At 37.4% G+C, this 27146-nt stretch overlaps 1 protein-coding gene across 1 annotated transcript; it reads left to right on the forward strand.

The window, feature by feature from the left end:
• The first annotated feature begins 648 nt into the window (after positions 1-648).
• LOC26514963 lies at positions 649-27123 on the forward strand. Its single transcript, XM_014904253.2, has 5 exons — positions 649-784; positions 4184-4319; positions 4374-4929; positions 21990-22207; positions 22269-27123. The coding sequence occupies exons 2-5, from the start codon at positions 4292-4294 to the stop codon at positions 25820-25822; spliced, it is 4356 nt and encodes a 1451-aa protein (XP_014759739.1). The 5' UTR covers positions 649-784; positions 4184-4291; the 3' UTR covers positions 25823-27123.
• Positions 27124-27146: the final 23 nt, after the last annotated feature.

The following is a 27146-nucleotide window of genomic DNA, read 5'->3' on the forward strand; positions in this document are numbered from 1 at the left end:
ACCATCGCTAACCAAATGCCACTTTTAGTCTGTCTTATTTATCGTTTTTAGTATTGGCGTACCTTGATCCACTGTACCAGGGAAACGAAAGGGGAAGATTAAAGAGAGGGATTAGTGTGGGTTAATAAACTGCAAAATGTAGAGATAAGAATCTGTTTATTATTATTTATACTTTACTTGATAATTATTTTACCTGCAAATATATCACTGCACGCGCGAAGCGATACGGATGTTTGAAATGCAAAAGTTTGTGTTTCAAATGGAAATACATAAATAAAAATAAAGTTAACTTACGTAAAAAAAAACTCGCCCGTCCCTTTTGAGATAAAGAGAGGAAGTGAATAATTAGAATTAGAAGATAATAATTATCCTCACTTATGATCTTTCGGTAAATTTTGTACCTAAAAAGTTGTAACAATATTTTGTATTTTTTTGTATACTCTGTAAATTCTAGGCAAATACATATGGGCCTTGCAATTTGCAATACGACGACTTCCCCGAAACCACTGTTCAAATTGGCTCACATTGGCTAAAAATAGTGATTATACCATTTTATGAAAGTTTATAGACTCCAACCAAAACAGGTGTAAATACCGTATTAGAAATATTATTAGTATTAGTTTTAGAAAAAATTACTTAAATATCGATTAAATATCGAATCTTCGATTCTTGGTCGTTTTAAAATTCGCCATATTGTAAATGTTTGTTGCGCAGAGAAAAATCAAGACGTCACAATAATTTGTTTTGTGTTAATAACAAATCGAGAAATAAATAAAGTTTTAAAGTATGTGTATGTGAGGTTCTATAACCATAAATAGCTATTAACATAGGGTTTTAAAGGTTTATAACATTTATGTAGTTACAAGTCAATTATCTTGCAAGTTTTTAGGCATACATACATATATAATTATTTAACTATATCTAATTTATTATGTGGTCTGAAAATAATTTTACGCAATTTAACTCAAATAAATGCAAAACAGAATTGATTTGTTACATATGCATAAAATTTAATTGATGTGTGTATATATAGCATGTATGTAATAATACATATGTATACATGTTTAACTGTTTAATACTTATTACAGTTCAATTGCAAAGTGGTATGTTCATATATATATACACATACATACATATCTGTATGTCGATATAAGACATTGTTTTTTTGAATATAATTTGATTATTTTCATTGTTAAGTTGCTTTTTTAAAATCCAAATACAAATATTTATTACCTTAGTTAAAATGGAAAATAACGGTCAAATGAAATTCATTTGAGAAATTTTTATGTTTAACTTTCTTGAATAAAATGTTTCAGTCAGTAACACTGAAACAATAAAAATAACAAAATAAACAATTCAGTGAAGATTAATACATTTATGATCAGAACTACAAGTGTAGAAAATATTTTGCATTCATTACAAGTTGCATTGAATGAAAATTAACGACCCTATAAATAAACAGTATATTGACATGATTTCCCGAACTTATCTTATGTCACTTTTTACCACAATTGAGATTTGTATGGCAAAATTTGTGTCAAATATGTGTCCTACAACCCAGAAAAATAAGTCAACTATAAACCCTACAATTTCGTAACAATGTAGGATTAAATTAAATTTTCCTATTAAGAGAAGGTTCTTCTGAGTTTGATTACTCTTATTGGGTATATACAGTGGGTCGCAGCTTATCGTGCTGGGGAATAAAAAATGTTTAAGTCGCTATTGCCGCTAAACGAAAAGGGATATTTCAAAAATTTTAACGCAATATTTTCGTAAGGAATATTAACATATTTAATAACTAAAAAATAAGTTCATAAACATAAAAACAAAAAAGTTACATACCAAAAACCAAATTAACAGTCATTTTCAAGGCCGCAGCTTATTTCGTGCAGCATATTTATATACCAAAAATGTTAAAACTGCCAATTTTTTTTTGGCTTTTAACTTAACTTTAACTATTTATATAATCTACATCTCGGGGATTGATCACTCTAAATGCAAAAGATTAAGGGGAAAAACTGAAATGGCACCACTCGCAACAATAGAGCAGCGAGAAATCGTCCTGCACCACTTCAAAAGTGGCAAAAGTGGCGTGCCATTGATGAGATCGTATCCTTAAGTCCTTGCACTGTACAGTATATCATCCAGCGATTTGTTCGGGAGAATAGGATAGCGGACAGGGGCCCAAAAGCGCCAAACAAAATTTTTTACGAACACGAGGAGCGCCGGAAAGTTCGAAAAATTAAGGAGAGCCCGAAGTTATCCGCCCCAAAAATTGTGGATGAAGTTGCCCAAGAAATGGGGCAAAAGTTCAGTGCTGATACGGTGCGCCGCGTGCTACACGATCACAACTTTAATGGTCGTGTAGCACGGAAGAAGCCCTTAATTAATAAGAAGAATATAGTGGCTCGGTTAAAATGTTCGAAGGAGCACCTCCTTCATCCCATTTCCTTTTGGGATGACGTTATATTCGCGGACGAATCCAAATTCAATCTGTTTGGATCGGATGGGAGACAATTTGTTTGGCGGCGACCGAATACGGAGCTCGAGAATAAGCATCTAAAAGCTACGACGAAGCATGGCGGACGTTATGTTATGGTTTGGGCCTGTATGGCAGCCTCAGGAGACTCCTGAGGAGTCCTCCTGACAGGAGTCGGAAACTTAGTTTTCATCGACGGCATTATGGATGCCAAAATGTATTTAAACCTCCTGAAGGAAAATATGCTTCAAAGTGCTGATAAGTTGGGCATACAGGACCGATTTAGATACTACCAGGACAATGATCCAAAGCATTCAGCCAGCATTGTGAAGACTTGGCTCGTCTGGAATTGTTCCCAAGTGGTTATAACACCAGCCCAATCCCCAGGATTAAACGTTATAGAAAATTGGTGGGAAATATTGGACCAGGATATCCGTAAAAGGAAGATTTCCAATAAAAATGACTTAAAAACGGCGCTGTTGGAAGAATGGGGAAAATTTCCCGTGGAAATGACAAAAAAATATTTTTTTTTCATTGCGAACCCGACTGACTGCTGTCCAGAATCAGAAGGGAGGACATACTAAATATTAAGTTATAAAATAAGAGTTTTATGTTAAGTCTAATTAAATGCACGAAATAAGCTGCGGCCTTGAAAATGACTGTTAATTTGGTTTTTGGTATGTAACTTTTTTGTTTTTATGTTTATGAATTTATTTTTTAGTTATTAAATATATTAATATTAAATTAAATAGTTAATATCTCAAACGAAAATATTGCGTTTAAATTTTTGAAATATCCCTATTCGTTTAGCGGCAATAGCGACTTAAACATTTTTTATTCCCCTGCACGAAATAAGCTGCGACCCACTGTATGTACATACATACATATATTGTATATTGAAGGAATAAACTCCGACTTTAAAAAGCAGCGATGCTCGAAACCCTATCTCACGAACCCGGAATTTTTTCTTCTCGCTCACTAGCCATATAACTGAACGATGGGAATTGGCATAACTTTGGTGTTTTTTATGTTAGAAAGATGGGACTTACAGATTCCAGTTTGGGCAAAGTAATCCGATTTGAAATTTATATTGAACGATCGGAAGTGGTATAACCTTGCTATTTTTAAAGATCGGCCTACTATTTACTACTACTTCTGCTGACTACTTTACTACTACTATCTGATATATACATTTTATGTATGTATTTTTATACCCTTGCAGAGGGTATTATAATTGTGGTCAAAAGTGTGCAACGCTGTGAAGGAGACATCTCCGACCCTATAAAGTATATATATTCTTGATCAGGATCACTTCTTGAGTCGATATGAGCAAGTAACAAGTCTCTCAGTTTTTAAGCTATCGAGTTGAAACTTTGCACACATCCTTCTTTTTCTTGCAGGTAGTACATAAGTCGGAACGGCCTGGATCGGTCGACTATATCCTATAGCTGCCATAAAACTGAACAATCGGAAATGGCACAACTGCAAGGGTGTATCAACTTCGGCTCCGCCCGAAGTTAGCTTTCCTTTCTTGTTAAATCTACAATTTGAGTGAATATAACGCTATTTTTGTTTAGAAGGAATATCATACAACATAATTTTTTTTAACCAAAATCGAAATGTGATATAGTGGTGCTCTTATTTTTTTCGCAACTGTTTGCATTGTGTGTATGTATTGTAAATTTTATATTTCTTTTTTATTAGGTACCACAATATAACGATGGTTAAATTAAGAGACTTTAAGAATAATGGAAATAAATATTTTTAAAGTTTTTTATTGTATATCAGAGGAGCCGGAGGTTCCTTTGTAAAATGGAGAGACTATGTTTGGTCAAGAAAGGTAAGATATTTTACATGACTTTGTTTTTCCTTAAATAATTTATTTACTTTTTAGCCAAAAAACCTGACATTGTCTATGAGTTAAAGGAATACCAAATGAATTTAAATGCAACGACAATGCACAGTTCTTTTTTGAAACCCCCATTACCTACAGTATTAAAAAAGGAAAAAAAACTGTTTTTTTATATAAACAAAACTTTTTCTCTTCAACGCAAATCAAACGATTGTTGGATCAAGCGCAGTTTACAGACTGCTTTTTTTATTTCATTTATTACTCGAAATATGCTTCAAAACCCAGGTCGCCTTGGTTTCTACATATTTTTGCTCCTAATTGCGTTTCACCATATTTGTTTGTCGCAGTCGCAATCCCTTGAAAATGATAGTTTACCGGGTAACCGAACATATTTCCATACAAAGTTAAATGGTTATGTGAATGGCACCAAAACTGAAAAGGACTATATGGAAAAGTATAGCAAATTTGAAAATAGTGTTGCTGCTGTTCTGATAAAAGTTGCTTATGGCACTACATCTACAACAAAACGAAGTATCCCAGAAAATAATTATGGATTAAGCCTTACCACCGTGGCAACACCATTTTTGACTACTCAAAGGTAAGAAAATAATATAGCTTTAAGAAAAAATGTACTAAGAACAAGAATAGCTTGCAAATTTTTTTAATGGACAAATTTTTATAAACCGATTCCTAAAAATTGTATATCTATATAAAACTTTTGTTTTATCATTCCAGAGCACAAAAATAGTTGCTTTATTATACATTTTTTCAGATAAGAAGATAAGTTAATTATAATAATAATCATAAGTATATGAAAATATTACAATATTAATCAAATTTTATAGAATTTGTATATATATTATATTCAATTATAATATATATTAGTAGTTTTAATTTAAGGTAAAATTTAAGGGTGTCCTAAACCAAAGCCCAGAAGAAAACTGTAAGACCTTTATTTGAGATAACTTCCTGTACACGGTCAGGCATGCTCTCAACCAAATTTTCAATAATGTCTTTGGGAATACGTCTCCATTCAGCTTCAACACGCTCCCAAAGGATTCCCATGTTTGATGGAACTGCTTTGTATTGCCCGAGCCGTTTTTTCACGATTGATCAAAAGTTTTCAATCGGATTGAGGTCGGGGCTTTGTGCTGGCCATTCCATTTATTTAAACGGTTGCTTTTTAATCCATTCCTTAACAATTTTGGCCGTGTGCTTGGATCCCCATGTTGAAAAACAATTTCCTTTTCTGGATAAGAACATTTTCAATAAAATTTGTAAGATTGGTCTGTAAGATTTGTAGGTAGTCCTCTTTCCGCATAATACCTTTTATTAACTGTAAAGGGCCAACATGCCACCACGTGTAGCATCCCCCAATCATAACCCTTCCACGACCATGTTTTACAGTTTGTTTTACATGGTGTCTTTGGATACGATCTCCGGGTCTACGCCAGCAATATTTCTTTCCGTCGGACTGAAAACAGTTAAATTTGGAGTCGTCAGACCAGACAACCCGTTTCCAATCGTCCACCGTCCAATTTTTATGTGCCCTTGCAAATTTCAATCGCGCTTAAATATTTTTAACGGATAATGCTGGTTTGATTTTTTTTTACACTTGCAAGATACCCAATGTCTCGCAGCGCTCTTCTAGATGTCCATTCGTTAAAATTCTTTTTGATAGCCAAGGAAGCACCCTTTGGCGTTAGAAGCTTGTTTCATCCTCATTTCCGACATCATTAGTCGTGCATCTGACTCCTTCAATAATTTCTTGCGACCTGCGACTTGCGCTTTGGGAGTCACAATCCGTCTCATCTGAACCGCGATTACCTGAATCCACGATTACCGCCGATTGGCTTATACCAAGTCTCTTGAAAATTACACGTGATGTACAACCATTCTCGGTCAGGCTTTTATTTTATTTTTTTTTCCGTGACTATCTTGGGGAGACTAACAAGAGGTGTATCAAATCTTATATTTTTAACTTAACTAATAGTCATGTTGACTGATACAGAGTTAGACGGCCCTAAAAATAGATTGTGCTCCAATGATAGTTCTCAAGATTTTTGATTGTACGATGTCTATGTTGGTGCTGCTCGCCCTCCCTCACAGCTGGGAGCCATACGTCCAGATTGGCTTTAGGACTGAATTGTAGAGTAGTAGCTTGTAGTCCAGGCACAGTGGCGATCGTGAGTTTATGATCCAGTGGAGGCTGCTGGCTTTCAGTTTTAGGTGCACCTTGCATTCGATGTGCTTACGCCATGTTAGTCGTCTATCAAGGTGGACGCCAAGGTACTTTACTTCGTTAGCTTGAGGGATCTGCATACCGTTTAGTGAAAGTGAATTGTTTGTCTATTACGAGTAAACGTTACATGTTTACACTTTTGTTCGTTTATTTTATTGCGCCAGTCGGACAGCCACCTTTCCACTACTATTAGATGATTAGCCAATTTGCTTGCGTTGGGCATCTGGAGCGACTTAGCATAGCAGTATCGTCGGCGAATGTTGACGTTGTTAGTTGTGCGTTCGTAGGAATATCCGCAGTATACAAAACATATAGACACGGCCCGAGTGCGCTTCCTTGTGGAACTCCAGCTTCGATGATGTAGTTGCCCGAAGTAGCTGCGTTGCATCTCACGGAGAATACCCTATTGTAGAGGTATGATTCCAGTAGCTTGTGGGTGTATGTTGGCAAATACGTTTTAATTTTTTGCAAGAGTCCATTAAGCCAAACTCGGTCGAAAGCTTGAGATACGTCGAGAAAAATAGCCCTACAGTATTCTCGCTGTTCGAAGGCTGAGCGTATTTCGGATGTTAATCTGTTCACTTGCTCGATGGTTCCGTGGTTTCTTCGGAAGCCAAATTGGTGTGCCGGGATAATTTTGCAAGCTTCTAGATGTGGTGTTATTCGAGTTAGAAAGCATTTTTCAAACAATTTAGACAAACAATATAGAAGGCTTATTGGTCTGTACGATGACGGTGTTCTGTGGTCTTTTCCAGGCTTTGGTATCATTATAATGATGGATTTATTCCATTTTTTTGGGAAATAGCCAAGATTAATGATACCATTAAATAGTTTGTAGACGACCTCTATAGCGCATTTTGGAAGTTCGATCAGCATCTTTGTCGTCAGTAAATCACCACCGGGAGCCTTTTTTGGTTTTAGCTCTCTTATGACTTTTTCGATTTTGTTCGGCCGAAATAATGGTGCAGTTGACTGAGGGGTAGCCTCTGGCTGAATGACTGGCAGAAGGAATAAATTTGAGACAGGGTTTGGCTGGAAGAAGAAATGTGTAGCGAATGTTTCAGCTCAGTCTTCGTCGCTGCGGGCCCAGCATCCCGCAGAGTTTCTTCTCGGGGTGGTCGTTTCGCTTGGGGGGCTGAGATTTGGGCCCTCCGCAGAGAATACTTTGTGCTTGTTGGTGAAAGATTCTGGATGTACCTTAGCTGGGCGTTTTCTTCCTGTTGGTGAAGAGCCTGGTCGAGTGATCGTGTTGCTTCCTTAAGGCGTTGCTTTGAAGATGGTGATCTTCTGTTTTGCCAATCACGACGCGTGCGCCTCTTCTCGCACGAGCTGTTCAATTTGCTGATTAGATTTGTGGTGTTTGTTTAGGTCTACTTCCTTCCCTTGAGGAGTAGAGATTTTGGCTGCCGCATCGAGTACTTGCTCCAGGGCGCTCTTAGTGAAATCGATGTCCGATTCCATGAAAAACTCCGGAGCGAGTTCTATGTGGGTACTCACGTACTTTTTGTATTTAAGCCAGTTCGTTTTTGGCTATGTCAGGCTAGTCACTAGACGTGATCCCCAGTGCGTGTGTTTAGCGTTGTAGTCTCCTGCGGCTATAAAACGATCCCCAAGTGAATTGTAGAAGTCCATAAATTTTCCTGCTAAGATTGAGAAACGAGGAGGGCAGTAAACGGCAGCGATGGCTTGAAAGGCTTCCGTTTCTTGACTGAATTTGTATCGATGTGGCCTGCAAGAAGTTTGTTTCAAACCTATTGTGAAAATGGTGTTTTAAACGTTCTCTGATTAGAACTCCAGTTCCGCTGTGGGCTTTCCCATCTGGATGATCTGTGCGGTAGATTGTATAGCCTTTTATTTGAAAGTTGTATTTGCTTGTAAGATGCGTTTTCACCAGTAGCATAACGTCAATATGGTTATCGATCAAGAATCGTGACAATTCTAGTTTATGCCGTGAGACACCATTGGCGTTCCACATTGATATTCGTAGAGTCAGCATAGATTATTTAGACTGTTGTGCAACGAGCAGCTGTATTACAAATTTCTGGTTTTGAACAAGTGTTTGCATGGCGAAGAAGACGTCTGGCGTAGTTTTTGATGCAATGTACACATTCTGTGGGTTTTGGTTGCGCGTTGCGGTCGCTTGACACATGCGACTCTTCAACTCCTTGTACACCATACATCCTCTATAGGTTGCCGATGGTTGCCTCCGCAGTTTGCACATTTCTTCGCGGTATTGCCCTTGTTTGTAGTGCAGTAAGTGGAGTTGTGGGTGTCCCCGCAGACTACACAGACAGCCCGAAGTGTGCAGTATGACCTAGTGTGTCCATACTCTTAGCAGTTAGTGCATTGCACTGGACCTTTGCGTTTATGTGGCTCTTCAACTGTGATTCTCCGATGCAAAAGATATTGCAGCTTGTAGATTGGGTGGACTTAGTTCTTAGGCGACCTGCTTTCTGGCTCGAGCTCGACCTTAAAGAGGGGTTGTGGCTTTTTATCTTTATTAAAAATGTTAATAACATTCTTGGCGGCGAAGCCCTTATCTTTAAGGGCGGTTTTTATTTACGCTGCGGTAACATCGGGTTCGATTCCCTTTACTACCTCTTGTATGACCTTGCTGCTTCCATTGTGTGTGGCCGGGGTGACACTTTTCGAAGTTGTTGTTTTTGTACTCGTTGTAGTCGTTGATGTCGCGGTATTTTGAGTTGCTTTGATGGGGGGTTTTACACTACGAACTCCATGACGCGGGAGTGAGCAGAGCGGGTGACCAAGACCGTGCCCTTTGGCTTTCAGCGGTCAGTAGAGCCGGGTTGCTCTTAATCGCCGATTTTTCCATTTTGGTATCGCGAGTTGAAAAGTAAGAGTGAAAGCCGTTTCTTTGGTTCACTGAGCTTCTATGCTCGTTCTTGTGATCGTTGCTTAATGAGCTAAAACAATACACTAGTTTTTGTTTAAGTACATCACAACTGTTATAAAAAGCATGTCTATTGCTTTTAATAAATTTTGGTTCAGCGTCTTTTCGCTTATATTAGGTTACCACCGTATTTTTTTTTTTGTTAATTGCTTAATTAACTATTATGTTGCAGTTTTCCCGGAGCTCGGGAAAAGCACGTCCGCTCAGTTCGGTAGTTCGATTGATATTTTTAAAACTTAACAACCTATATTTTTTTAAAATATGAAGTCAAATCAAATTGAACATCCCTTATTATTAAGGACTTTTTGTATGCGTCCTGGCATTGATAAAATTAATGAATGAAGGATGGAATCATCCAATTTAGCCCATTCGGAGACAATGGTCACTTTTAATTCTAGTGGACTTTTGAATTTTCTTCCGTTGGCATAGACCTTTCAGCTAAGGATTTCCCAAAGGTACTCAATTGGATTTAAGTCGGGGCTTTTAGCGGGCGATTTCAACAATGGTATATTTTTGATATCAAATGCTTTTGTGACTTGTGACTCTTGCCGTGCGAATTGGTGCATTGTCCTGCTAGAACGTCCACGAATACTGCCAATAAATTTTCCTCCAACAACTCCACATACTTTTCCGAGTTCAAAGTTTGATTTATAAAACACATGAAGTCTTTCCATGAAAATTCTGAGAGTGGTGAACTTTTTAAATTTAAAATTTTAAATTTTTTCTCATCAATAAAAATTATTTTCTTCCACTCAGATTCCGAAAATTGACATGAATGTACAAATTCAAGTCGTGCGATTTTATGCCTCGAAATCAACTCAAGTTTCATAAGTTTTTTTATATGAAACGTTTTGAAATCGAACGGTGCATTTCCAAGATGGTTGTTTTTTTGAGCTAAAATATCATAAACGAAGTAACGCATAAAGAAAAAATGAACGAAAACTAGTACAGCACAACAAAAACTCGATGAAATGTATTTGTCCCATTTACTTTTTTTGCATACGTTAGTTGGCCGATCCTTATGAGAATTTCACCATTGAACCAATTTTCTAATAAAAATGTTGGGAACAGCCCCAAGCAGCTTTAAAAATAGCAAGGTTTTGCCATTTCCGATCGTTCAGTTATATGACAGTTATGGGCTAAAGTGGGAAGGCCAAGTAGGAAGACACTTTCACCGCACTCTCCAATGTGTTGACTTTTCTTTGGCTGCGTATCCACCTGCTAACGAAGTGGGCCGAGGTAGATTTTCGAATAACCGATCTTCGTGCATGGTTATTAACGCCCGTCCAGCTCTATGCGCCCTGTCTGGTGTTTTGGCGCACGCGCTTCCTACTTTTCCAAGGTTCATTGCCTTGCCAATTTTTTCCTTGCCCGCCGTTTTGTATGTTTGAAGGATGGCCATTTTGGCCATCATTCCTTGTTTCACCTTTGCGGGCAGCTGCCAAGCCCGCACAATTCCCCACCAGTATGATGAATCAACGATGGTGTAGGCGTTGCTACCCCCAGTCAATCAAAACCGTCTTGACTCAGGATCGCCATACTGAAGTGCTTCTGCCAACTGCCAATATCCTCATCCGTGGTCGATCAGGTGCCTTCCTGCCATGCAAAGTGTTATTGGATTCCGGTTCACAAGTTCACCTTATCTCATCGCGGCTGGCAAGTCAACTTCAGCTTCGTCGATCCAAATTATGTGTAGAGGTCGCCTGTCTCGGAAGCACTGAGTTTGCTACGGATTGAGCCTCTGTTAACGTGTGTGTGAAGTCTTGCCTAGAGGCTGTTATAGTTTCTCACATTGCGGACTGTCAGTCCAGCCTTAAAATTTATATTTCGAAATGGCTGATCCCAACTTCCACAGATCGCAGCGGGTGGACCTGCTAATTGGAGCCAGCCTGTTCTTCAACCTTTTGTCAGTTGGCCAAATCCATTTAGGTCACTGCCTCCCAATTGCCCAAAATACGCTATTTGGCTGGATGGTTTCTGGACGCAAAAAAAAAAGCTTAAAAAAAGGGAAAAAGCTTAGCAGTTTCGGTCAGCAGACTGTGCATCTCAACGGATGCCAATGAATCGCCTGCTTCGTATGTAAGCGGGGAGGCTGGATTGCCCTATGCAGAAGGAAAATCAGAGAGGAATCAACGTTCTGGACCCCCTGCACTCGTTACGAGAACTCGAATCCCACATTGGTGTATTGGGGGAAGCAATGCATGGTCAAAGGTTTGGAAGAAGTTGGGGTGCTTTGTTCACCCTGCACAATTCCTAGATGGGACGAATGCTTTTAATAAAGTCGTCTTAATGCAACTACGCAACCCGTGGAATAATCCATTACAAAGATGTGTTTGCTGCCCTTCCAGAATTATTATTAAAAGCCCACCCTTTAATAGGGGAGGATGTTGAGCTAAGCAGCCACCAGATAAGCCGATTAGAATATTGATAATTTGTATAGCTGCAGCGGCGTTTAATCTTCTCTATCTATCTCCCAGTTTCGCATGCACTTTTTTGTTATTTGTAGCGCATGCGCTTTTGGGAGCTTCTGCGCCCAAGCTCTTAGTTCTTACTTGCATATTTTGGAGTTGTTATGGACGGGCCGCTACTTGGTTATGTTGCTCGGAATTACCTTAATAAATTATAAACCGGAATTTGAAATTGTTTGATGCGACCGCTATCAAAAAGCTGGTAGCGTTACAGACAGCTATAGGATATAGTCGCCCGAACCTTTTGATGGTATTATAATTTTGGTCAAAAGTGTGCAACGCAGTGAAGGAGACATCACCGACACCATAAAGTTTTTTATGTCAAGTAAACCCTTTTTATTGCCGTAATGAACGAATTCTTTCTTTTAGTTTTCTGGCATTATGTATCAACATTATAATTGTATAAAAATAGTCAGTAATTCTACAAAGTCTAAATTAAAAATAAAAAACATTTTCTTAATATTTTTGTACCCTTGCAGAGGTTATTTTTGCTCAAAAGTGTGCAACGCAGAGACATCTCCGATCCTATATTCTTGATCAGGATCACCGTCTGATCGTCTGTCTGTTTCTACGTAAACTAGTCTCTCAGTTTTGAAGCTATCGAGTTGAAACTTTGCACACATCCTTCTTTTGTTTGCAGGCAGTATATAAGTCGGAACGATCGACTATATCTTATAGCTGCCATATAACTGATTGATCGGAAATGCCATAACATTGTTGTTTTTTAAGTTAGAAAAATGGGACTTGGTACACATTCTATTTTGGACAAAATAATCTGATTTGCCGAATTTCATAAGGATCGCAAACTATATCCTATAGCTGCCATATAACTGAACGATCGGAATTGGCATAACTTTGGGCAATTCCAATTTGGGCAATTTTATTTTTTCTGCCAAATTTTATCAGGATCGGCCGACGATATCCCATAGCCGCCATATAACTGAACAATCATAAATGGCACAACCTTAACTGCAAGGGTATATCAACTGCGGCTCCGCCCGAAGTTAGCTTTCCTTTCTTGTTTCTTTCTTCTGCAGTGCAATGCTATTTTGTGCAACGCAGTGAAGGAGACATCTCCGACCCTATAAAGTATATATATTCTTGATCAGGATCACCTCCTGAGTCGATATGAGCATGTCTGTCTGTCGGTTTCTACGCTAACAAGTCTCAGTTTTAGAGCTATCGAGTTGAAACTTTGCACACATCCTTCTTTTCCTTGCAGGTAGTATATAAGTCGGAACGGCCGGGATCGGTCGACTATATCCTGTAGCTGCCATAGAACTGATTTATCGGAAATGCCATAACTTCGTTGTTTTCAAGTTAGAAGGATGGAACTTTCTATGCATTCTAATTTGGGCAAACTTATACGATCTGCCAAATTTCATAAGGATCGGACTTCTATATCCTATAGCGGCCATATAACTGATTGATCGGAAATACCGTAACTTGGTTGTTTTTTTAGTTCTAAGGATGGGAGTTTCAATGGATTTCTCTTTGGGAAAAATAATTTAATATGCCAAATTTCATATGGATCGGCTAACTATATACGATCCGCTATATATCTTACAATATAAGATGCGTGGCGTCACCTAGCGGACTGCAACTCAACTGCAAGGGTATATAAACTTCGGCTCCGCCCGAAGTTAGCTTTCCTTTCTTGTTTTTCTGTGATATACTTAAATATGCAAGGAAACATTAAAAACCAATATACCTTAACCCAATTCTAGCTTTAATGCTTTAAAATTTAGAAAATACACAGGTGAACTTATTATTTAGACCAGACCAAAATCGCTCACCCAGCAGAAAACTAAACTTAGTATCGACACTAACCATACAACATATAGACTTCTCATTTTATACAACGAAAATGGCAGGCCCCAAAGAGAATCTTACTCAAGTTCTCTCTGAACGTTTTTGGTTGTTCAGTCGCTGAGAGGCGCATCATCAAGAAGGTTGCTCCGCGGTTAAACTGATCTTTATATGTATGCGTGCTCACGCATTCACATACACGGTTTCATTTGTATGCGTTCGACTTTGTTTTGAAGCCAGCAAAAATTTTGGATTTTTGTAACTTTTTAGGTATGCTACCCTAAGAAAACTGGGAGTATTTTTATACCCTTGCAGAGGGTATTATAATTTTGGTCAAAAGTGTGCAACGCAGTGAAGGAGACATCTCCGACCCTATAAAGTATATATATTCTTGATCAGGATCACCTCCTGAGTCGATATGAGCATGTCCGTCTGTCCGTCGGTCCGTCTGTCTGTTTCTACGCAAACTAGTCTCTCAGTTTTAAAGCTATCGAGTTGAAACTTTGCACACACCCTTCTTTCCTTTGCAGGCAGTATATAAGTCGGAACGGCCGGGATCGGTCGACTATATCCTATAGCTGCCATATAACTGATTGATCGGAAATGCCATAACTTTGGTGTTTTTTAAGTTAGAGGGTTGGGACTTTCCACACATGTTATATTTGACCAAAATATCTTGTGTACAAAATTTCATAAGGATCGGCCGACTCTATCCTATAGCTGTCATAGAACGATCGAAATTGGCATAACTTTGGTGTTTTTTAAGTTAGAAAGATGGGATTTGGTACAGATTATATTTTGGGAAAAATAATTCAATATGCCAAATTTCATAAGGATCGGCCGACTATATACGATCCGCTACATATCTAATAATTTAAGATGCGTGGCGCCACCTAGCGGACTGCGACTGAACTGCAAGGGTATATCAACTTCGGCTCCGCCCGAAGTTAGCTTTCCTTTCTTGTTATTATTATTTAACTATGAAAAAATTGTATTATATTGTATATTATATTTTTTAATATTTCAGCATACTTTTTATACATATTTAGAAATATGAATGGGAGGCAGCAGTAAAATTATATATATTTACGAAATTTAAAATCATTGTACTAAGATAGGAACAGGGTATCTTTCAGTCGGCTTTACTTAAAACCCAAATTTCACTGTTGTTATTTTTCAAACGGATGGTTCTTGCATACCCTACTGATGCCCATAGAAATCAGCTGTTTTTCAGCTGAGAATCAGCTCTATTCTCACTCCACTAAAAATCATCCGTCAGAAGGGTATGGAACACCATCCGCTTGCAGAACTACAACAACTTAAAAGCAATCGACTGAAATATACTCTGTTTCTACCTTAATTATACAGATTGTAATTCATTCGTTGACATATATGTATATATGACAAACATTTTACAGCTACCACTTAATAGTATTTTATAACAAATATAAAAAAGCTGAAATATTAAAATATAAAACATATTTTTAAACCATGCAGAGGGTATTATAATTTTGGTCAGAAGTTGGGTTAAAGGGTTGGAACTTTCCACACATGTTATATTTGACCAAAATATCTTATGTACCAAATTGTTTTTTAAGTTAGAAAGGTGGGATTTGGTACAGATTCTATTTTGGGCAAAATAATCCGATTTGCCAAATTTCATAAGGATCGGCCGACTATATCGATCGGAAATGGAACAACCTTAACTGCAAGGGTATATCAACTTCGGCTCCGCCCGAAGTTAGCTTTCCTTTCTTGTTTTCTATAGTAGTATAATATAAACCCCAGTTTTCTTAGGGTAGCATGCCTGAAAAGTTACAAAAATCTAAAATTTTAGCTGACCTCAAAACGAAGTCGAACGCACACACAAGAAACCGTGTATGTGAATGTGTGAGCAGGCATACATATACAGGGTCCGGCACTCGAAGTGTAACCAATTAAAAAGGCCATAAATTCAGTTTGGAAAATTAGTTTTACTCAATTTAAAGTACAAAATGTGTAAAAATAATACACAATTCAGAAACAATTCACTTTTGCTCGATATGACCACCTTTTGCCTTGACTATGGCCTTGAGACGGTCCAAAAACGAATCGCAAGCTGCCCGAATGTGACTTGCAGGTATTTTGGCCCACTCGCGAACAACAGCTTTTTTCAGCGCATCGAGACTAGTGTATCTTTTAGTTCGGACCTTGCTCTCCAAAATGGCCCAAAGAGAATAATCCATGGGATTCGCGTCTGGTGAATTCGAGAGCCATTGTGTGGACGTTATGAAGTTCGGAACGTTGTTTTTCAGCCATTCTTGGTTCACTCGAGCTTTATGAGACGGTGCCGAGTCCTGTTGAAACGTCCATGGTCTGCCACCAAAATGTTTATCTGCCCACGGCTTCAAAGTAACCTCCAGAATACTTTCCCGATAATATTGCGCATTTACCTTGACGCCAGGCTCGATGAAAACGATTGGAGAGCGCCCATCTGCGGTTACAGCGGCCCAAACCATTATCTGTGGTGGGTGCTGCCTCCTAGTGGCCAATCGATGACTCAAATTTTCGTATGAACGGTCGGTCAAGTAAACCCTATCGTTTTGGGAGTTTACGAATTGCTCAATTGTAAAAATTTTCTCGTCAGAAAACACAATGTTTGGAAATTGACCACTTTCGGCCAAGCGAAGCAACTCCTTCGCTCGTGTGAAGCGAAGCAACTTTTTTTCTCGTGTGATCTCGGCAAAATGCTTACATGCGCTTGTAAACAATACTCTAAACTGTCATTTAACTAACTCACCGACAGCTGACGCCCGCGCGTCAGCTGCGGGAGCGGTCTGAAGTTGGTTACACTTCGAGTGCCGGACCCTGTAAAGATCGGTTTAGGGGGCAGGATGGTTTCAGAGGCTGAAAAAAAAGATTTTTGCGATTTTTTTTTTCATTTCTGACTGAATTTTCCCAGCAGTACTGAAATTCCTGGCACCGCCTTTTCCGGCCGTAATTTCAAATTTGGTTCGAAATACAAAAACAATTCAATAATGTTTGCTATTCGAACGTCAAAACAAACTAGGCGAAGTAATTCTGCCGGCCCTCTGCAGCTGCTAGAATTCGAAATTACGAATATTCGATATAAGTTATTAATCACTAATATTTTCTTGTCATTCTAAATATTTTGCGCGAAAAACTTTAACCCCATGGTTCAATGATTAAGGTATGTACCTGTTAATCGTAAGGTTGTGGGTTCGATTCCAAGCAGAAAAATCTTTATTATGGGTTGATTTTTGTTTACTTTAATTTTTTTTTGAATATCGCAGTCTCAAAATAAACTTTTATATTCAATATATTTTTTTAAATGGGGATTTTTAATAATTGAGATAGCTTAGAAGCTTGCATGTCGGTCCAGTATACGTAAGCACTGAGGTTCGAATCCCAGGGTGAGTAATTATTAAATATAGTTCTCAATATTAATAATATAATGTTACTTAACATATTAATTTAGATTACAACATAAATTAACAGAAATTTTTAAGGAAAAAATAATGATTATCAAATTCGGAGATTGTAAGGGAAATTTTTTTTTTTTGATTTTAGGTCATGCTTACTTTTTGGGCTGATTCCGCTCTGAAATTCACATCTGAATCAGGGGTGATTTCAAGACAATTTTCACGCCGGAATCCAGATTCGAAATTCGGGTATTGAATACTCGGGGTTCCTCTATTTCATTTTTGTTTTAGAAATTGTGTAACATTTTAACCAGGGACCTTAATCATTATGAGTTTAATTTTAAAAATCACAAAATAATTATTTTCTGAGCGAAAAAATAAAAATTACAAATTATCGTTATTCTCTGACTGAAAAAAATAAACGTAAAAATCCAAAATAATCATTATTGGTGTTTTTTTTTTTTTTCGGTCAAAAATATCACCCAATTCATGATTCCGGGCTATGTATTAAACTTTTTGGACATATGAGTGCATGTCTCCATAGTCCAGGTATATACATAGGTCCAATTTAACACTATGATTTTTCCACAATCACTTCTCCAAACCATAAAAAAATTAGAAAAAACTAAAAATAATGATTATTCTGTAATTTTTAAAATAAAAATTATAAAATATCATTATTTACGGACCCTGATTTGAACCCTTCAATAAAAAAAAATTGAATAAAACAAACACTATATTTTCCTACTTAACAGGTGAATATGAAACTGCGTTTTTTTTTTACAACTTTAGAGATTTATTTAAAAAAAATGGTAACATTTTTATTCTTTAAAGAGGGAATCTTTCAATTCTTCCAATTGTTGCTGGTAGCGTTAGCCAGCAATGGTTTCACCCGGTTTTAGGAGCTCATACCAAACGATTCCGGCCTGATCCCAGAAAACGCACAGCATGGTTTTGCGGCCAAAATGGTTTGGCTGAGATTGGGAGTGGGCCGGCTGGCCTGGGCTAACATAGGATTCTTGCTATTGCTATTGGAAAAAAAAACTTTCTTTGGTAAGGAATACATCCAGTGTGATTTTGAACTGTATAAAACCATTTCGTGTTCCGTCTCTGGAGCTCTGTAGTTAGCAGTGTGGTTTTCTTAGCAGTTGGATCATATTTGTCTCCTCAAGTTATACAAAGTCAGCGAAGGGCTGTGTAGTACCCTTTGGTGTGTACATACTTATGTTAGTTAGTCCATTGCATTAAACCGTTCCGTTTGTGAGGTTTTTTCAATGTGATCCGTTGGAGCTGCAGGTTTTTTACACCCTGGCTCTAGCTCCAAAGAGTGGTGCTGTTTTTTGTCCTTGTTTAATACATTAAAAATATTTTTTTAAAATTTGATTGTGGTAGGGACTCCGCTTTTGAGCTGGTGTGTGCATATTTTATATTTTTTTTAGACCATCTAGGTGTTTTGAAATAGCTCTGAAGTGCTCTTCCGATTTTATTTGGAGCTTTGTTTAAAAAATGTTTACCTTTGTAAGCGGAACAATGTAAAAGTTGTCTTTATTGGCCAACTCTGCAATTTTGTTGATTGTTTAGAATTTTTTCCCACTCATAAATTGGTAGGCGCTTTGGTTTGAATTCTGCTGCTGAATTCGCATTATGATTTTTAGGCAAGTTGGAAATCATTGTTGTTGCACTATTACTTTGTGCTGTGGCGGTAGCAGAGACGGTATATTTTGTTGCTGAGGGATTCGTCATGAGAGCGGGAGAGGGTTGCTTGCTCCAGGTCAGCATTTCGTTGATTGGGGTGAGCAAGCGGTTGGGGAGTTTGTTTTCCTTTCATTTGCATAACATGCTTGAACAAGCTTCGGTGAGCAAAACCGTTGGTTGTGGTGTGCGGGGGGTTCAAGTTATTGTATATATATTCTTATATATTCTTAATCAGGATCGGCTCCTGAGTCGATGTAAGCATGTCCGTCTGTCTATTTGTATGCGAACATCGACATGTGGACATGTAGGCTCTTAGCTTTTAAGCTATCGACTTCAAACAACTTTTTTCCTTTGCACGCAGTATATATGTGGGAATGGTCGGGATCGGTCGAGTATATCCTACAGCTGCCATATTACTGAGTAGTCGGGAATGCCATAGCTTAGGTATTTTTTAAATTAGAAGGATGGGACTTTCAATGGATTCCGTTTTGGGCAAACTTCCAATTTGCATTGGGATCAGCCGGCTATTTCCTATATCTGTTCGATCATTCAGTTGATCGGAAATGGCATAACTTTTGTTTTTTTTTTTTACCCGGTACTCGTAGAGTATTTGTGTGAATGTATGAAATAATGAGAAAGAATCATATTCGACACATAAAGTGCATATATAATCTTGATCAGCATCAACAGCCTAGGCGATTTAGCCATGTCCGTCTGACTCCGGGAACGCGTGGATCTCAGAGAATTCAAGATAGAGACTAAAAGATAGAGATATAAGATTTTCCATGTAGACTTCTATAGTAATATTGTAGACATTGATACAACCATATGTACATAAACTTTCTATGTAGGCAATCTAACCTATCAAGACAATTGAAAGAAAATTTGTTGATGTTTCATATTTCCAGAAAACAAAATTATATATTTTGAAATTATATATTTAAAATAGAAGTAATCTAGTAGATTAAATCTACCTGCAGTTTACCAAAAAATTAATCAAAGAGACAGGCTCGAATAAAATTGCTCTCTTTCTAAGGTGTAGGTTAAATTTTTAAAGTCAGACTCACCAATGACATCTAAGAAGAACATCTTGCTAATAAATCCATATTAGCAAAATATACCACTTTTTGCGAAGAAGATAATTTGTAATTCCATTGAGACGAAGGAAACATGCAAGTTTCTAGTCGAATTGATGAGAACTAATTAAAAAATTTAATTTAAATAATAATTAAAATTACCTCTTATACCCTTGCAGAGGGTGTTATAATTTTGGTCAAAAGTGTGAAACGCAGTGAAGGAGACATCTCCGACCCTATAAAGTATATATACTCTTGATCAGGATCACCTCCTGAGTCGATATAAGCATGTCCGTCTGCCGGTTTCTACGCAAACTAGTCTTTCAGTTTTATAGCTATCGAGTTCAAACTTTGCACACATCCTTCTTTTGTTTGCGGGTAGTATATAAGTCAGAACAGCCGGGATCGGTCGACTATAACTGGTGTTATAACTTTGGTGTTTTTATACCCGTGCAGAGGGTTTTATAATTTTGGTCAAAAGTGTGCAACGCAGTGAAGGAGACATCTCCGACCCTATAAAGTATATATATTCATGATCAGGATCACCTCCTGAGTCGATATGAGCATGTCCGTCTGTCCGTCTGTCTGTTTCTACGCAAACTAGTCTCTCAGTTTTGGAGCTATCGAGTTGAAACTTTGCACACATCCTTCTTTCCTTTGCAGGCAGTATATAAGTCGGAACGGCCGGGATCGGTCGACTGTATCCTATAGCTGCCATATAACTGATTGATCGGAAATGCCATAACTTTGGTTTTTTAAGTTAGAGGGTTGGGACTTTCCACACATGTTATGTTTGACCAAAATATCTTATGTACAAAATTTCATAAGGATCGGCCGACTATATCCTATAGCTGTCATAGAACGATCGAAATTGGCATGTTTGGTGTTTTTTAAGTTAGAAAGATGGGATTTGGTACAGATTTTGTTTTGGGAAAAACAATCTGATATGCCAAGTTTCATAAGGATCGGCCGACTATATACGATCCGCTATATATCGAATAATATAAGATGCGTGGCGCCACCTAGCGGACTGCGACTGTATTGCACGGGTATATCAACTTCGGCTCCGCCCGAAGTTAGCTTTCCTTTGTTGTTTGAGTTAGAAATATGGAACTTTGTACAGATTCCAGTTTGGGAAATCTATTCCGATCAGCCAAATTTCATAGGCTGAATTATCTATCTGCAAAATAGGCTGTGTTAGCGCTCAGTGAAATTTAGGAGTTTTTGCACGGAAGCGATTTCTATTTTTATACCCTTGCAGAGGGTATTATAATTTTGGTCAAAAGTGTGCAACGCAGTGAAGGAGACATCTCCGACCCTATAAAGTATATATATTCTTGATCAGGATCACCTCCTGAGTCGATATGAGCATGTCCGTCTGTCCGTCGGTCCGTCTGTCTGTTTCTACGCAAACTAGTCTCTCAGTTTTAAAGCTATCGAGTTAAAACTTTGCACACACCCTTCTTTCCTTTGCAGGCAGTATATAAGTCGGAACGGCCGGGATCGGTCGACTATATCCTATAGCTGCCATATAACTGATTGATCGGAAATGCCATAACTTTGGTGTTTTTTAAGTTAGAGGGTTGGGACTTTCCACACATGTTATATTTGACCAAAATATCTTGTGTACAAAATTTCATAAGGATCGGCCGACTATATCCTATAGCTGTCATAGAACGATCGAAATTGGCATAACTTTGGTGTTTTTTAAGTTAGAAAGATGGGATTTGGTACAGATTCTATTTTGGGGAAAACAATCTGATCTGCCAATTTTCATAAGGCCGACTATAAACGATCCGCTATATATCTAATAAAATAAGATGGGTGGCGCCACCTAGCGGACTGCGACTGAACTGCAAGGGTATATCAACTTCGGCTCCGCCCGAAGTTAGCTTTCCTTTTTTGTTTTTTTTTTTTTTTTTTTTTTTTTTACTGGACTTTCTAAAACGTGTCATAAAAATAATTCATTACAATTAATTCATTAGAATTTTTGTAATTATTATATTATATTCATACACATTTTCTCAATTGTCAGGTACAATTCTGTACACCAGCAACATGGAGTCAATGGTCGGCAAAGAAACTATGAACTAGATTTGGAAAGAGATCATGCATTACCAACTTCGGCCCCCAATGCTGACATACTAAAAAGTAATAACAATCCAACTTACCCAAATCCAAATCGTCATCATTCTCATGAAAGAGATCGACACCGAAATAATTTGCAGTATAATTCTACACCAAATCCCTTAAGTAAGTATATCAATATTCCAATTTTCGGAAGTTTTTTTTGTTAATAAATGTTATTTTTTAGTCCCAAACATTATAAAAAAAGTAAATGGAGGGCAACCTCCTACAATACCAATGTACCCAGGAGATATCCCCTCATATTCTCCACCTTCGAGAACATTTTTCACACCACCACTGCCACCTGAGTATCAAAATCCATTTGCTGACAAGCCAACTTTGCGAGGCTCTAATAATGAAGGACTTTTAACAATCAACAGACGACCAATTCCACCTCCCAGCCTAATGCCCAGTCAAGACAGAATACCCATACGACCTCCGGAATTGTCTGGAAACAGTAACGATCTAATTTTACCTTCATTAGAGGATGCCAGCTACGTAAACGGTGGCTTTAATAATAAAAAATCGTATTCTTCTAACGGTGAATTTGGTACAGCGCCAGATGTGAACGGATTAGATAAAAAAAACAATCTTAATACACCAGCACGTGCAAGCAGTGAAGAATTGGTAAATCAAAAGGTTCTTAATACAAGGGGATCAGAGTCCCAAAAGCAAGATTCTCTGAACCCTATTAAAAAGCAGGAAGTTTTGCCAAATATAAAACGTATTCTTGGATCAAATGGAAATAATGGGGATATACCTGCGGTTTTGTTAAAGCAAGTAACGCAGCGTCCCAATCCAAGCATTCGTCAACCGCCATCTTCTCCAATTGTACTGATCGAAAAGACTTTAAAAAAGGATGATCATTTCGGTGGTGATCACGCCTCAGGTGCTAGTCAAAATATAAATCAGAGCAAAAATGTACCTGGACACTTTGACTTTTACGACAAGGCAAACCAAAGCACAGGTACCACGCCATCGGCAGAAGCAGCGATTGGAGATGCGTCAGCCACTTCATTATCATACGCCACTACAAATGCAGGAGATTTAGAAAAGACTTCAAAAATCAGTACTGAGAAGGTGTCGGAGGCGAGCAGTGGAAACCGTGATCGTGGAGCTGCTGCTGCAGCAGCTGCATCTGCGCATACCACATGGACTTGGGCATGGAACATACACATTTATCTGTCGGTTGTTCTATTTACCATCTTATCTGTATATTTGTTTTACAAACTCCTTACATACAACAAGCTCACACATTTATTTACACAATCTTATTTTTTGTGTATCAACCTAACACTTATTGTTATATGTATAATGAGAATATTTTTTCTTTGCTTCGATGCTTACAATATTCATGGTACATTTAATATATTTTCGGCCGAACTATTGTTAAACCTACCTTCAACCTTTTTAACAGTTGCATTTTCTGTGTTGATCTTGTTCCTATTTTTAAAATCACTGAATCATAAAAACAATCGATATTCAGCTTTAATAAGACCACTGACTGTCGTTGTGGGTTGCGGAGTGCACGTTTTGCTCTGCTTTACTTTGCATTACGTAGAATCTTATACTTTAAGAAATCAACATTTATACTTTCAACAACAACAGCAGCAACAATATTTTCGCCGCCAGCAACATTATTATCAACAAAATCAAGGTATCATACTAGGGACTCCTTCCACTCTGGCCAGCTTAGCTCAGCCTCCCCGTGTCTTGACTCTTATCTGTCAGATAATTTACATATTTATATGCCTCAGTTTGGGATTCTTATACTTGTATTTATACCGTATTTTGAAACGCATTCTTCGCAGTAAATCCCAAAACTATATTCATGGCTATCAAAATCTGTCCTATGCCATACACATCACAATTGCAACAGCTTTGTTGTTTGTACTTATGGCAGGATTACAAATATTTGGGGCGATATGCATATCGACATCCCGTCAAACTAACATATTTGATGTCGATTGGCTTCAATGGGGTTATCAATTTTCCTTGCGTCTTCTTGAAATTTCATTAATAGCACTTATATCATGGGTAACTGGACTTAAAACAAATGTCGGACATAATTCTCAAAATGTCGCAAACGGCGAAGCTCGCGTGGCTGGTGGTAATGTGTCGGCAATGGGTGCATACGGCCAGACGGAAAATTCTACAAACAATGTTATCCGAGAGAAAAATATTGGCAACGGAATTGGAAACCACAACTCAAATGTTACGAACTTCTTTTTGCCATGCACGTCTAGTTCTAGCCAAGAGCACTTTGAAACAGACTACCCGGCTATTTGTAACACAAATACTAATCTTCATACTTATACTATGCGCACAGGGAAACTTATTTACGACGATAGCTACGCGCTTAATACCATTGGGTCAGTTCCAGGCACATCTTCGCACGGATATCAACTACAGGAGCCAATGTATCAAAGGCCTTATGATACAGGATCCATTTGTAGTACTATTAACAGTCAGAATATAGTGGAGTATGCATCTCAAACTACACAAAACTATCATCATCACAAAGATCAGCAACATCAAAAGCGTTTTCAAGAACCAGCGGTTTATATTAGTAAAGACTGTTTAACCGATTCTACCCCAGACCACTATGAGAACCCAAATTTTAATTTACGTACAACATCCACAAGTGTCACCATACAAAATAAAAATAGTGATCAAAATTCAGTTGGTGCACCATCATTTTCCGCATCTAAATTTTCCCAGCAACAAGTATTATTGGAAAGCGATAACTATTCGGAACCACTTAAAGAGGAAAACGCAAGGTATGATTTCAACACTTTCGAGCGACCTGTTTTTAAAGATAAATGCCTTAAGATTGTTCAATCTAACATAGAATGCAGAGAGGAGCGTGACCACAACAATGGGGGTGAACAAAATCTTAACAGCATACTGGAATGTAAAAATTTTGAAGATAAAACTTCCGTACATCGCCCTGGGAATGGGCGATGGGCTGTTAGCTATAATGCATACGATCGGGGAACTTTTAATGGCATAAGAAAAAGTGGTACATTAAATAGTATTGCTAATGGTGGTAGTGGAGTAGCTCTAGTCGCAGTGTCCCACGTCTTAGATTCGCCAATTGCTATAGCTGGTACTCAACAGATAACAAGTACTGGTGCCAAGACGATAACCACTTCAAATAGAGATAGAAGCCACTATTATCAAAAAGCTCGTCAGGGTAACGACAGAACGTGTGGTAATGAGTTTTTTAAAATTGCGTCTCGCAACCAGAACCAACTACAAGAACTACCTTATGATCATGATTCGGAAGATGAGGAGGAAGACGACATAACATCAGAAAGTAATGTTGAGTGTACAAACTTAATAAGTAATGAAAACGGCGCTGTATTTACTGCGGAATTGAATACACAAAATGCTCATTGCGCTAACGGGAAATCTTCAGGGATAAATTCTGCTCCTGTTCGAAATTTTTCCCATGACCCCCTTTCACATTCGTATGTTCACGGACACATACCGCTTAAAAATAGTAAACTTTGCTCAGAATTGAGCACAATTTCATCAGCTTCAGTTGCGTCTGTCTCTTCCAATTCGTGCGCAACTTCTAGTGCTTCAGATAGCATGTTAGTAACAGATCAAGGATTTCTGCGTTTTCGTTCAATAGAAGATTCGAAAGGCGCTCAAAATGATTTAGAGGCAAAAGATAGACAGACGTCTCATCGCCACACAACTTGCAGTGCAACAGTGAACGGCATTGATTGCTAAAATTTTATCTTAATGGAGACTCACACATAGCTTCGGCATAAATCATCTTTTTATAAACTGCTACCAAATCAATGTTTCTTAACAGCAATTGTCCGTTTATGCCAATAACAGTAGGTAACCGCCCCACTTTCTACTATCTACAGATATGTGATATACATAGGAATAAATGAAACTTAGCGAACTTAAGCTAAATTAAATATTCACATATAAACATTTTTACGATATGTCAGGAAAAATGTACATTGATCCCCTTAAAAATTATCGTATATTTCGTAACAAAAATACTTAATTTAATATAAATATATTAAACATTTTTAAATTAAGCGTCTCTGCTAATAATTTCTTTAAATAAGTGATATCCGAAACAATTTTTCTTACTGCAAATCAATGAACATTATAAACAAATATATTATATTAAGTCTAACAAACATAAAAATTGCATATTTCATCCGCCCGCTTGTTTATTTACTTAGTAAATATGTATATACCAAAAGAATGGCTATTGTCGTCATTGTTTTCTAAAGTTGCACAATAAGTAATTTTCACGATTTTTAGAACTACATTTAAATTTATTACATTCTGTTTTCCCGTTTTTACATTTATATTGAATTGCGTAGTTCTGTGTAATGCATAAATTCAATGGCCTCATGAAAATGTAAGAAACATCAACTAACATATTCAAATCAAAATACTTTATTATTTACAAAAAAATCCATTTCTATTGTACGGAAAAGAATAAACGAATTAGGGTTTGTTAAACACATTTGTAAATAATCAATACATATAAAAACGAACACCGAAGTACATAATACAGCAAATGCGCTTGCGCTTTGTTTGCTTCATCTAGGCCACAAAATATACGTTTTTAAACAAGTTTAGGAATAAGAAAATTTATATGCTTTTAATACGGAATAAATAGCCTGTTAAAATAACACGTTAATATATAGTACTGATTAGTTAAGGCTTTTGCATTTTTCTATTGTTAAAAACATGTATTCTAAAGATAATTAATATTATAAGAGTAAAACTTAAATTAATAATTGTATGGTTAAAAATTATAATGAAGCATATTAAAGCACCTAATCATCAATCATTAAATGGAGTGTCATGGTTGAAATCCTTCATATGAATTATTATAATAAATAAATGTATGTACGCTCTATTTGTAAGTACTACCGAAAGTCTTTCTGAATTATTACTCTACTTTGAACACATTGATAGAGACGAGGAGTACACATCTTTTCAAATGTAACTAGTTTTAATATCCTAGCCAGGAAAAATAAATTAAAAATACACAATTACTATCTTGTCTTTTCCTTGAGGA

Source organism: Drosophila ananassae (genome assembly GCF_017639315.1).
Source record: "Drosophila ananassae strain 14024-0371.13 chromosome 4 unlocalized genomic scaffold, ASM1763931v2 tig00000061, whole genome shotgun sequence".
NCBI lineage: Eukaryota > Metazoa > Arthropoda > Insecta > Diptera > Drosophilidae > Drosophila > Drosophila ananassae.

Coding starts and splice junctions, on each gene's coding strand:
- LOC26514963 (XM_014904253.2), top strand. CDS start 4,292: ATGGAGAGACTATGTTTGGTCAAGAAAG. Junction 4,930..21,989: donor CCATTTTTGACTACTCAAAG/GTAAGAAAATAA, acceptor CTCAATTGTCAG/GTACAATTCTGTACACCAGC. Junction 22,208..22,268: donor TTCTACACCAAATCCCTTAA/GTAAGTATATCA, acceptor GTTATTTTTTAG/TCCCAAACATTATAAAAAAA.